The following is a 12,500-nucleotide window of genomic DNA, read 5'->3' on the forward strand; positions in this document are numbered from 1 at the left end:
ACCGGACGCGCTGTTCATGTGGCCGATTTTCCCTCTGGTTGTAAACCGAGTTATTCGCGTTTGCACTTGGATCAGAAAAAGGGCTTTATGAAACACACAAATAAAAAAAATAAAAAATAATAAAAAAAAGATATATATTTGAGAGAAGGAAAAATAAAATCCTGATGAAACTCTGTTGTGTTTTGAATGTAATGAAACGCGAGGTGGGAAAACTGGGTCTGTGCTTTCCTTACTTTGAGGAAAATATTGATATAAATTATGTCTTACTATGTCTTCTCTTTGATGGCTTTCACCCCCTCCCCCCCTTTACTCCCTATTTATTTCGTCACGTGAGGATATGGCGATAAAATACCAAAATAGCACCGACCGTTAACAAGGTCGTTTCGGTTAAAATTGTCGTATATCTATCTACCTATCTATCTATCGGTGTCTCTCTGTCTCCCCGTCGTTGTCCTTTGGTTTTCCCCCTACCCCTACCCCTACTCCCCTCCCTTCTCTCATCCTACCCCTACCCATATCAACCCCGTGACCTCACGCTATCACCCTGCATGACCTCGTCACGCTGCGGGCGTAAAGGGGGAGGGGAAGGGGGGGAGAGGGAGGAGATAGTTGTGGTGAAGGGGTGGGGAGAGGGGGGAGGGGCAGGGGGAGGTCACACTGGCCCAGAAAAGAATCCCTCGGAAGCCCTAATGCCCTTGTTGCACTGAGCCCCGCGGCGGTGTGGATTAGTCGAGCGAACGTGAAAACTTTTCCGAAAATAAAGAAGAGATCGGGGTAAAAAAAAACGGAAAAAAAATCTATATCAATAAATAAATAAACAAAAATAAAATCAAAATCAAAATAAACATTTCAAACATTCAAACAGAGCGAGATACACACCTCCCCGTCGGGTCTATCAAGCAGACACATATCCAACCCCCTCCCCCCCTTACACAGCCCCCTCCCCCGCCCCCGCCCCCCCACAAGAGCTAATCTACCTGTTCTTCAATCCACGTCACGTCACAGCACCGACACGCGGATCCCCCCCACCCCACCTCCCCACCCCTTAAACCAAACCATCCTCTACGTCACATGTAACCGACGGGGCGATAAACAAAGTCTACGCCTTCGGGTTCATTCACGCCCATCGGGTATCGGTTCGATTATCCGAACATCGGTTAAGGGAACGAGAGGGAGAGGGGGGAGAGGGGGAGGGGGAAAGGGAGAGGAGGGAAAGGGGGAGAGAGAGGGAGGGGAGAGGGGGGAAAGGGGAGAGGGAGAGGGGAGAGAGAGAGGGAAAGGGAGAGGGGAGAGAGATAGGGAAAGGGAGAGAGAGAGGGAAGGAGGGAGAGAGGGAAAGGGAGAGGGAGAGAGAGAACGAGAGAGAGAGGGAGGGAGAGGGGAAGGGAGAAAGCTGATTAAAAAGATGATGAAAAAGAGAAAAAAGAGAAAAAGAAACAAAAGAAAGAGAGAGAGAAAGGGCAGTTAAGTGATGGGCAAAACCGTTTGTGTTGTCCAGGTGACCTCGCTCCCGCCTGGGTCACACCTCTTAAACGTTATGATGCCGCGGGTAACGCCCTCTCTCGCTCCCTTCCTCTCTTCCCTTTTAACCTCGTTTTCTCCTCCTCCTCCTCCTCCGTCACCTCATCTGGTGAGGTGGGAAAATAGGGAGGGAGGGAGGGAGTGATGGAGAGAGGGAAAGAGGGAGGGAGACAGGGAGGGAGGGAGGGAGGGAGAGGGAGATGCTAACATCTCACTTCAGCAGAGTATCATATTCAACGGAGTCACGTCTAGTCCATAATTCTCCGCTACATTACGAAAGTGTCGTCCTATCTAATGAAATGAAAATAACGAACCGATCGGATCTAACATCATACATAAAATTAATCCTTGGCTGTTGAAGAGGCGGCATATTTACCTAAAACCAAAATGGAATGAAAAAAAAACATGTCATTTAGCAAGCGACTGTGGGCTGTGTCCCCCCTTCCCCTTCCCCCTCCCCCTCCCCTTCCCCCGCTCCGCCGTGGCATGGCCGGACTCCCACCGCCATCTTGGATAAAATAACTCGGGATCGAGAAATCACGCCGATTTCAATCACCCACGTCGGTATTACACCGCTGACGGGTCGGGTCGGATCGGTCTTTCGGTCGGTCGGGACGCGAAAAGGGAAGGAAGGGCGTGAGGAAGGTTGGTTGGTCGGCGGAATGGAGCGGCGTCGCTTATCTTCCGGAATGCGGTGCCGCTAATAAGATGATTAACGCAGTCCGGTTCCGCGGGCGCGTCGGCGGTGGCTCCTCCTGTCACGGGCCTTCGTGGTTCGCTCGCGGTTCGGGATGCCAGCTCGCATTCACGGCCAAGAGAATGTCTATATATATACTCCATTTACTATATATATATATATATATATATATATATATATATATATATATATATATATATACATATTATATACATATACATTACATGCATACACATCTTAGCTAGCCGAGAGAAATAGATACGTTCTATTTGCGAGAATAACATGAAAACGCAACAAACAAACAAACAGCTCCCTCCATACCCACACACACACAGGCAGGGGAAATATCTCTTAAAAAACACGCGCGTGTGTGTGTATACTTACGGTGCTTTTAACCGCCGGGAAAATATGGCAGCGGCACTACCATCGGGGACTTGACATACGACCGGTCCCTGATAGTGACACGAGGGGGGGGGGAAACAGGGGGAGGGGGAGAGTAAAGTGGGAGGCGATGACGTCACGAGAGTAAACACGACAGTAGTAGTAAAATCTCGGGAATTTTTTTTATCTTTTTTTTTAAGGCTCCTTTCTCCCGAGATTTTAGAATGGGTATAAAGAGAGAGAGAAGGAGGGGGGGATTTTCTTTTACATGCTTATATCTGTTTTGTTCTATTTCCTTGATTTTTCTTTCTGAACTCTTAGCTTTGAAGGCAATGCGTAGTTTATGCCTAACGGATTTACAGTTCGAATGCCGCGTGAGGTTTTTCGGGAAAGATCAAGACCGAAAAATACTCGGCTGAAGGATCTCTCTCCGCTAAACTTGACAAGATAACAGATCTATTCTTTATATATTCTTACACCTCTACAAATAACTTTAAACGGCCCTCCTCTCCACTCTCCACTCCCTTCCTACTCCAACCCAAGACTCAGCGCCGTCAGCCAAGTGCAAGTCAGCGCAGTCAGCCCGCTGCGGAGGAGGCAATCGTGTCACAAAACCCGCTAACTGAAAGCGCGATTAACACCCACATTAACTATGCATGGGCGATCGCTCTCGTGACAGGCATAATTTGTAGTTTATTCGTCGTCACTCCCAAGTTCGCATTACCTGATATTTTATTTCCGGTTTGAACTATCGATGGCCGCCATAACCGTTCGGGCGCCGCGACATAAACTGTTTTTATGGCCGGATTCCCAACATGAGCAGGAATTATAAGTTGGGGGCATTTAGGGAGCTGCTGGGATCCCGTCCGCGATGGGACGCGTGTGTGGTGGTTTTATTTCATACACATACACAAACACACGCACACACAAATATGTATATATATATTTGTGTGTGCGTATATGTATATGTATGTATGCGTGTAAGTATATATATATATATATATATATATATATATATATATATATATATATATATATATATATATATATATATATATCAGATATATACATATAATATATATATATATACATATATACATATGTATATTATATATATACATATAATATATATACATATAATATATGTATACATATATACATACATATATATAGACATATTACATATATATACATATATATATACTTATTACATATATATACATATATATATATATAATACATATATATATATATATATATATATATATATATTTATATATCTATCTATCTATCTGTATATATATAAATGTACATATATATATATATTGTAATTACATACAATTATAATAAGCACAGACTCATATATGGTATACATAAATCATATGTAAAATGAAATGTTTTGGTTCGCGCCCATGGCTTCCCCCGCCCAGCCCCGCGTTTAGCACCCGTTGACATGCCCGGCAGATGCCCCTCCCCCCTTACACCCTCACCCGGACCTTACCCGGGGCCAGAGCGACCTGGGCTGACCTCCGCCCCGCCCCGCCCCGTCCCGCGCTGACCTGACCCATCACTTGACCCGCCGCGACCCGCTTAACTCATTAACTCCCGCCGATTCCACTGACCTTCGGCCGCGACTCGTAATGAAGCGTAGGCGGCGGGGCATCGGGGGCATCGCCGGATCTGAACGAAGCTTTGCGAAACGTTTCACGGCTTTTTAAATTGGATTAATCTGCCCCCTTGTGTACCGCCTGTCAAAGCCGAGGGGGGTCCGGCCCGCACGCAGCACCGCTCGCCTTCAGAAAATCGACTCAAGGACCTATATCGAAAGCTTTATAATCGCGTATTAACGCTTGGAGATTTGGAGTCACACTCGAACGGGGGTAATACTCGAAGGAGCTAAAGGTAACCTTCTGGTTTCGCATTTTGGATGGAGGCACAAGTGGATAGGGAATGCGTATCATATCTATTTCGCTTTTGAACGACGGAATAAAATTGAAGGGAAATGTTTATATATTCTATTTCAAACTTTAGATAAGAAGGGCAAAACAATAAGGAAAACAATTCTTGTTCATGTAAAAAGAAAGAAAGAAAAGAAAAAGAAACAGGCACGCGTACGTACACACACACACACACAAATACGTACACAAACAGACACGAGGATCTGAAAACAGAATCTGACCACACCATCTGTTTACACGGAAACATCACGAAATTAACACCATATTTCCCTGTATACCCCACACCCCCTTCCCTTCCCCCCTTCCCCCCCTCTCTGACCACTAGCACACGCGGTCACCCTTAACCCTCTCTCCAACACACACACACACACACACACACACACACACACACACACACACACACACACACACACACACACACACAACATAGAATAACCTCAATTACACCTTACATTACGTAATCTCACCCCCGCCATGATGCAGCAGATTCGCCAATCACCGCCCCCCCCCAGAAAAAAATGCCCAGATTATCTCTAATCTCCAGACACTACTAAAGGCATGAAAAGAGTTTTCAAAATGCCCCGCTAATCATGCCAATTTCGAGAAGAAAAAGAAAAAAAAAATCGAGAGTTTACACACTACCTAATGACACCGTACATTTTGTGTTCCTTTTTTTTATATACATATAATCACGCCGCTATTAATTTTTATTGATATATTTTTGGCGGTGTCATTATATATACAAAACAAAATCGGTACAAATGCGTCATTTTCTGGGTGTTATTGCAACGCCCTTGTTCATTATCGTTCAAGCTGTCAATATTATATCTTTTTCGGGACTGTTTGATGGAATTACTGATATGAGCTGCATTATGGACTTCTAAAATCATTATCTTTCTATCTATTTATCTATACATGTCATGATTTTCAGTTTAGCTTTATTTCTTTAATGTTGTGATTGTAATAATAATAATATTCATTATCATCATCATAATAATAGTAGTAACAAGCATGGTATTAATATTGATATCTAAAATGAAAATAGTGCGCGCGCGTGTGTGTATATATGTTCATAGCAGACTAACATATCTATAGATATATTAAATAATTTACGTAAAGGGATACCGCGATTTTCATTCTCATTCTCTCCCTCTTTCTCAATCTACCTAATTATCTCTCTCTCTCTCTCTCTCTCTCTCTCTCTCTCTCTCTCTCTCTCTCTCTCTCTCTCTCTCTCTCTCTCTCTCTCATCTCTCAATCTACCTAAACATAAACACACACGAATAATCCGCCACTTAGCAGTCAAATTCTCGTCCAGCGCCAGAAGATAATAAAGTCCCATCCAAGTCCTTCAATCCACCCTCCTCCCCCTCCCCCTCCCCCCACGACATAAGTTGGAAAGAAGGACTGACGGCTCCCCATCCCACCCTTCCCCTCCCCTTGTCCCTACCCCTACCCCCCCCTTTTCCATCCTTGGTTAATCGCCCCAATCACGGTTAATCCCACTAACTCTTTGTCACCAGCATAAACAAGTGGACCAACTCTTTCCCTTGTGTTCTCCCTCCCTCCCTCCCCCTCTTCTTCTCTCCCTCCCTCCTTCCCTCCCTCCCTCCCTTCATCCCTCCCCCCTCCCACCATCCCCCGATCTATTCTCTTCTAACCGACTGCCGAACATCAAAGTAAAGGCCGCTTTAGCGAAACATTAATCCGGTTAACATGGGTACTTATCCGATACTGCCTGGTAGATGAAGACCGAGAAGGGGGGGCTGTGTAGGGGGGGAGGGAGGGAGGGAAGGAGGGGGTGGCACAGGGGAGAGGGGGGGAGGGTAGAAAAGGGAAGGGAAGAGGTGGGGAGGCTTTGTCCTCCTCCTCTTCCTCCTCCTTCTCCGCTTCCTTCTTCATCTTCCTCCCCCTTCTTGTTAGTGCCACCCACCCCCACCACCTTTCCTTTCTTCTCTTGTCTCTTCGTCTTCGTCCTCCTCTTCCTCTCCCCTCCCCTCCTCTCTTTCTTGTTCCTCGTTGTCTTCGATGATGTCTTGGCGTTGGTCTGAAGGCTTCCTTTTGATCTTGGAGTTTTACACGAACACAGTTTTACACTCTCGGTTTCCGGTTGTTTACACCCAAATTGTTGTTTACACTTTGGCGTTTCTCTAGTTTTCTTTTATCTATCTTTTCTTTTTCTTTTTTTCTTTCTCTCTCTCCTTCTCTCTCTATATATATTTTTTATTTCCTATTGTTTTCATCATTTCCTCTTTCGGAAATTAAAAAAAAATTGCTGCACACTTTTATTTCTTAAAGATTCGGTCACTCGGAGAACATCACAGTACAATTTGCTTTTGATTTATGCCTTTTTTTCTTCTTCATTTTTTTTTTCAATCTATTCATGTGCAACTTCTTTTCGACTGTAGAGAGACACTCCTAATATGGAAAATGATATAATCTCATCCCCGTTTAACCCTTCTAAAAAAAGATTGATTTCAAAACAATAATCAAAGAAGATGGATAATAATAATAATAAAAAAAGAATTGTTGATGCCATCGCTTCTTGTGACGTGGCGGGCGCTCCTGTTGACCCTTCGCCCGCCCACAGCTCGCCGCCGCACGCCCATTCAAGGGAGCGGGCGTGCGAGCGCGGGCGCGGCGGCGAAGGAGGGTTGGGGATGGGGACAAGAGGAAGAAATAGAGGAATTAAGTAAAAAATAAATAAATAAGTAAATAAATAAATATAGAAAAGAACGGATAAGTAAGAAAGAAAATCAAAAGTAGGAGGAGGCGTGATCTTTAAAAATGAAAAATAAATAATAATAATAATAATAATAATAAAAAATAGTGATATACTAAAAAGTAGTACCAAAAGAGTCAAACAAAAACGAAGGAAGAATGAGTTGCGAAAAAATAATAATAATAAATAAAAAAATAAAAAAGAAAGAAAGAGAGAGGGAGAGAAGGAGTGAAGGCGGGGATTATAGGAATATGAGGAAAAGGAAAAGGGAAAAAGGAGGAGGTGAAGGAGGAGGAAAGGCTTGCAATCCTCCTGTCCACCTCGGCGTAGAGACTCGGCGCACCTGCTTGGAAAAGACTGCAATATCTTCGTTGAAGGATTCAGAGGAACACACGTCTCCACCCGCTACTCCGGGTTCCCTCGGCGTGCATGTTGCAAGCTCACACTTCTCGAAGATGAGGGCTAGAAGAGGGAACAATGGATGCCTGGGGGAAGAGAAGAAAGGGGAGGGACATTAATCTCGAGGTTTGGGAAGTCTGGAGATATTTATATATGTTTTTTGTTTTTTTTGAAAATATATTTTTTTAGAAATCATGGTCTGAGTTTTTTTTTTCAAGTGGTTGTTTAATTTTTTTTTCTTAGATGTTGTGAATGAATTGATATCGGTTTTTGGGTTTAAAGATATCTTTACAGAATTCTGCTGTGACTTTTATAAATCATTGGTCAAAATTAGCCATCCGTTCTGAATTCAAAAATTCTTTCAAAAATAAGTCAATTGATTAGAATTTTAAAAATATTTCTAAAAATATTACCTAAAAATGTTCTGAATCCAAAATTATGAACATATGATACTAAAGCTACAGCATCACACAAGGAAAAAACAAAAAAACAAACAACAACAAAAAAAAACAGATGCAAGTTTCTTATACAACCATTTTATGCAAAGTGGAAGTATAATTAAGATATTTGGTTTGCCACATTTATCATATATTTTTATCATCATTAAGAGATTGGTTGGTATACAAAAGTACATGTTTCAGGGAAATATGACTTCTTCATGTCCATTCACCATGCACTTAAATACAAATACATTAACAGCACTGACATGGGAAAAGTATAAACATGCGCAAATACCTCATATTATATGCAGGTGAAAAATAGGTAGACGTGACACATAGTAATCGGAATTAGAATTACGAGGCTGACAAGACTGACTTTAAAAAAAGGAAAAAAAGAAGAAAAAAAAAACAAAAAACAGACAAGGACGAAAAGAAGATTAAAGGTGAGGCGGAGGAAACTAAACAAATAAATAGATAGATAAATACATGAAGAATAGAGGGATAAGGAAATAGATAGATTAACATGCTTAAGGAGAGAAGGAGAGAGGAAAATAAAGATTAACATTCACGATGTCTGATAATAAAGAGGAGATGAAGAGGCGCCAATCCTCCTCCACCTCCTCCCTCCCCCCCTACCCCCTCACCCCCAAGATCACTTTCCGCCGAAGCACCTCAACTGCTTCCCCCTCCCCCCTCCCCCTACCCCCACCCGTCTCAAGAACATCCTCATTAAAAAGCAGAGATTTCTCCCCTCAGGCGCTCGTTCTCCCCCCTCCCCCCTCCCCATCTACTCCTCATTTTTCTCCTCTTCGTCTTCGTCTTCGTCTTCGTCCTCCTCCTCCTCCTCCTCCTCCTTCTTTTCCTATTCCTCCTGCTCCTTCTTTTTCTCCTCCTTCTCTTCTTCCACCTATCCTTTCTCGGACGGCCCCCCTCCCTTCTCCCTTTCCCCTCCCCATCTCTCTCCCTCGCCCTTTCCCTACCCCTCCAACCCCTTCATTCCCCCTCCCCCCCACTCCTCCTTCTCCTCTCCACCCGTATCGTTTCAGAGTGGTAATTCAACGCCATAATCGGGCGTCGAGCTCACGCCTTTCTATGGCCTCTTCCTCCTCCTCCTCCTCCTCCTCCTCCTCCTCTTCTTCTTCTTCTTTTTCATCTTCCTCTTCTTCTCCTGTTCTTCTCTTTCGCACAATTAATGTGGTTATTTCCTCCACCCTTCCCCCGTCCCTCTGAATCTATGGTACTTTAGATGTTTCGGCTTTCTTAATATCTGTATGTATGTATGTGTATGTGTATGTATGTATGTATGTTCGTTTGTATGGATGCACATATATAGCCTATGCATATATATGTTTATATGCATGTCTATAGACGTCTCAATTGTAAACGAGCGCTTCTTAATTACCATTACTCCAATTACACAGAATCAAATGCCCTTAATGACATTCCGTCTGAGGAGGTGGAAGAAAGGGAGATAAAGAGAACTGAATAAAGAAGATGAATGAAAGTCTGATAACGTGGGAGGTGGGGGGGAAGGGGAAGTGAAAGTGATAGTAACAGTGACTGGAATAATAGTCATAGTAATAGTGGTAATGACAATTATAATAATAAAAAACTATGAATAATTACCGTGGCGGTGTTAATTATCATAATTTATGGAAACACATTTGAGAAAATAAGACAGAACTATCTCATTTTCACTACAACGCGTATACATTATTTATTAGCTTACTTATGTATTCTTTTAGATGTTAAAATACCAAGAGACTTGTGGATTTACGAAAATAACTTTTCCTTAATTATATAGAATTTTATTGTTCGAGAAATTTCCGCTCAAAGATAAGTCATGTAAAAGTATACACGCAAAACAAGCAAACAGATAAACATACACGAGAGGAATAATATGTTAAATACTAAAGATTTATTTCTAAGAAAATTGATAAATACACTTCATTTACGAGAACAAAAAAACATTTATCCCCCTCCCCAGTCTTCACTACCCTCCCTTCCCTCTCCTCTCCTTCTCACTACCCTCCCTTCTTCCCTCTCCTTCTCACTACCTTTCCCTCTCCCCTCCCCTCCTTCTCACTCCCTTCCCCTCCCCTCCCTCTCAGTCCCATACCCCCCCTCCCCCCCTCCCCCTCCAAACGTAAACAATTCGAGCCAATCGCGCGCCAGCAATCATGCCTAAGGACTAACGATCGGCGGGGCGCTGGCGAACGACCAATAGCCAGCCCTCAAAACGATCCAAATCACGCAACGGAACAGCCCATTACGGACACAACGAGCCAGGTGGACATTATGAAAATCTTAGTTCTTATCTGATAGGCCTCCTTGCCTACCTACCTAGCCCTAGTCCTAGCCCTAGCTCTAGCTCTAGTCCTAGTTCTAGCCCTAGCTCTAGCCCTAGTCCTAGCTCTAGCCCAAGCCCTAGCCCTAGTCCTAGCTCTATCCCTATCCCTAGTCCTTACGATATCTGTGACTACCCGGGGCTAATTAAAATAATAAAACGGACGCTAAATTTAACTCCTATCCTCACGACCCTTACCTATTGCCCTTAGCTCTTCTCCCTTTCTCCCCCCCTCTCCTACCCCCCACAGACGCTACCTATTCCTTAACTATCCCCCCTCCCCCTCCTCCTCCCTTTAACACCCACCTAATAATCATTCATTCGAAAAGCTCGTAAAAAGACAGGTTGTTTCAGGGAGAAATTCGACCAACTGTCAAAATGACTGGACTGTAAATGTGCGTATTTGATTGCGTGTGATTGTGATTGTGTGTGTGTGTGTGTGTGTGTGTGTGTGTGTGTGTGTGTGTGTGTGTGTGTGTGTGTGTGTGTGTGTGTGTGTGTGTGTGTGTGTGTGTGTGTGTGTGTGTCAGTGTGACTGTATGCCCGATCGACAGCTATGGATAAACTGAATACGAGTGGCGGTTGCACTTTTTAATCTATAATTCATATACATTTTGAGCCGATGGGTATTAGGTGGTCTGTAGAGAGAGAAAGGGAGGGGAGGGGGAGGGAGGCATAAATATTCCCGATGCCGAAAATCTACGAGGCTGCGACAAATTTGTGGGCGCGGACATTATTGGGGGTAAACCACACTCGTGCCTTTGCGCTTTGCAATCGGGCATGTGCATTCAACAAGCATTTTTTGTCGTCTATTCTCCGTCTAAGAATCCTCTCCTTCGATCTTTCCTTCCGCTTTTTAATCATATCTTCATTCTCTTTATTAATTTTTTCTTCTTTATATTTATCGTCGACTTTACCCTTTCCAATGAATTTATTCAGACCATGCTACTAGTTCCTCCTCTTCTCTCTCTCTCTCTTCCTCCTTCGCTCTCGGTCCTTCCCTCAAACTTCCCGGATCGTAAATATAAAATCTGGTCACATCCCTCCACGTCCCTCCCCCCACCCCACCCCCTTCTCACCCTTACGACAGGCAGACAGACAGACAGACAGACGGTCAACCCAGACAAGACAGTTACCCTTGCCCCTAAACACAAGCCGACAGTCACAGGAGGGTATTTAACAGGCTGTCAACGGCGGGCTAACTATAGGGGGACGCAGAAGAAGGTGTGTAGCGCGGCCGCTTGGTAATAACTCGCTTTGTTAACAGTTACCTTTTGGCGACTTGTTTAGGAGGGGTGGGAAGATCGAGGGGGGAGGGGTGGGGAGGGGTGGGAAGGGGAGGAGGATGGGTAGGGGGTGGACAGGTGGGCGAGGTTGATTTCGGTGTGGGGGAAAGAGCAACTATGGACTTCAAAGGAGAGAGAAGCGGGCAGGGTAGAAGAAGAAGAATGGGAGGGAGAGAGAAGGAAAGAGAGAGGAGAGAGAAGAAAAGATAAGAGAAGAGAGAGAATTACCCAAACTCCGAAACAGTTCCCCCGAAATGCAGAGGCCATCCCAACAACCCGCTGTGTATGACAAGCCCCTCTTCATATCCCGGGGTTGTAAAAGCGTGACGCACAAATTAGCCAAGGTTGTGACGTGACGTGTGACTGGCCCATCCTCCCCGGTTGTGACATGTGACAAGAGACTTAACGACGGTTGTGAGGTGACTTGTGACAGTAAGCAGCTTAATCCGCAGTTGTGACGGCTGACATGAGGCCTTGCCACGGCTGACAAGAGAACAAGGGGGGGAGGGGGGTGTCTGGAAGGTACTAGAAGGGGGAGGGGAAAGGGGAAAGGGGAAAGGGGAAGGGGGAAGGGTAGGTCTGAAAAGTGAATAAGGAAGGAGAGGAGGGGGTGGGGGTGTCTAGAAGGCGAGAGAAAGGGGAGGGGGAAGGAAAGGGAGGTGTACGGCTGATGTGTAAAGGGGAAGCGAAGAGGGAGGGAGGAGGAAGTCTTTTATGAAGAAGAGGGAAGGCGGAGGAGGATCCTAAGC

General features: G+C 44.4%; 1 protein-coding gene across 12 annotated transcripts in view; it reads right to left on the reverse strand.

The window, feature by feature from the left end:
- The window catches only part of hth (Meis homeobox homothorax), a 541,136-nt gene that overhangs the window by 511,445 nt on the left and 17,191 nt on the right, over positions 1-12,500 (reverse strand). For all 12 annotated transcript variants that reach the window (XM_086532858.1, XM_086532857.1, XM_043026120.2 and 9 more), the window contains exon 3: positions 7,623-7,764. In XM_086532858.1, coding sequence (XP_086388984.1) covers positions 7,623-7,764 — 142 coding nt within the window. The remainder of the gene's footprint in view (positions 1-7,622; positions 7,765-12,500) is intronic.

The sequence above is a fragment of the Penaeus japonicus genome, unplaced genomic scaffold (genome assembly GCF_977035675.1).
Source record: "Penaeus japonicus unplaced genomic scaffold, GWHDUDI00000001_assembly GWHDUDI00000038, whole genome shotgun sequence".
In the NCBI taxonomy this organism is placed as follows: Eukaryota; Metazoa; Arthropoda; class Malacostraca; order Decapoda; family Penaeidae; genus Penaeus; species Penaeus japonicus.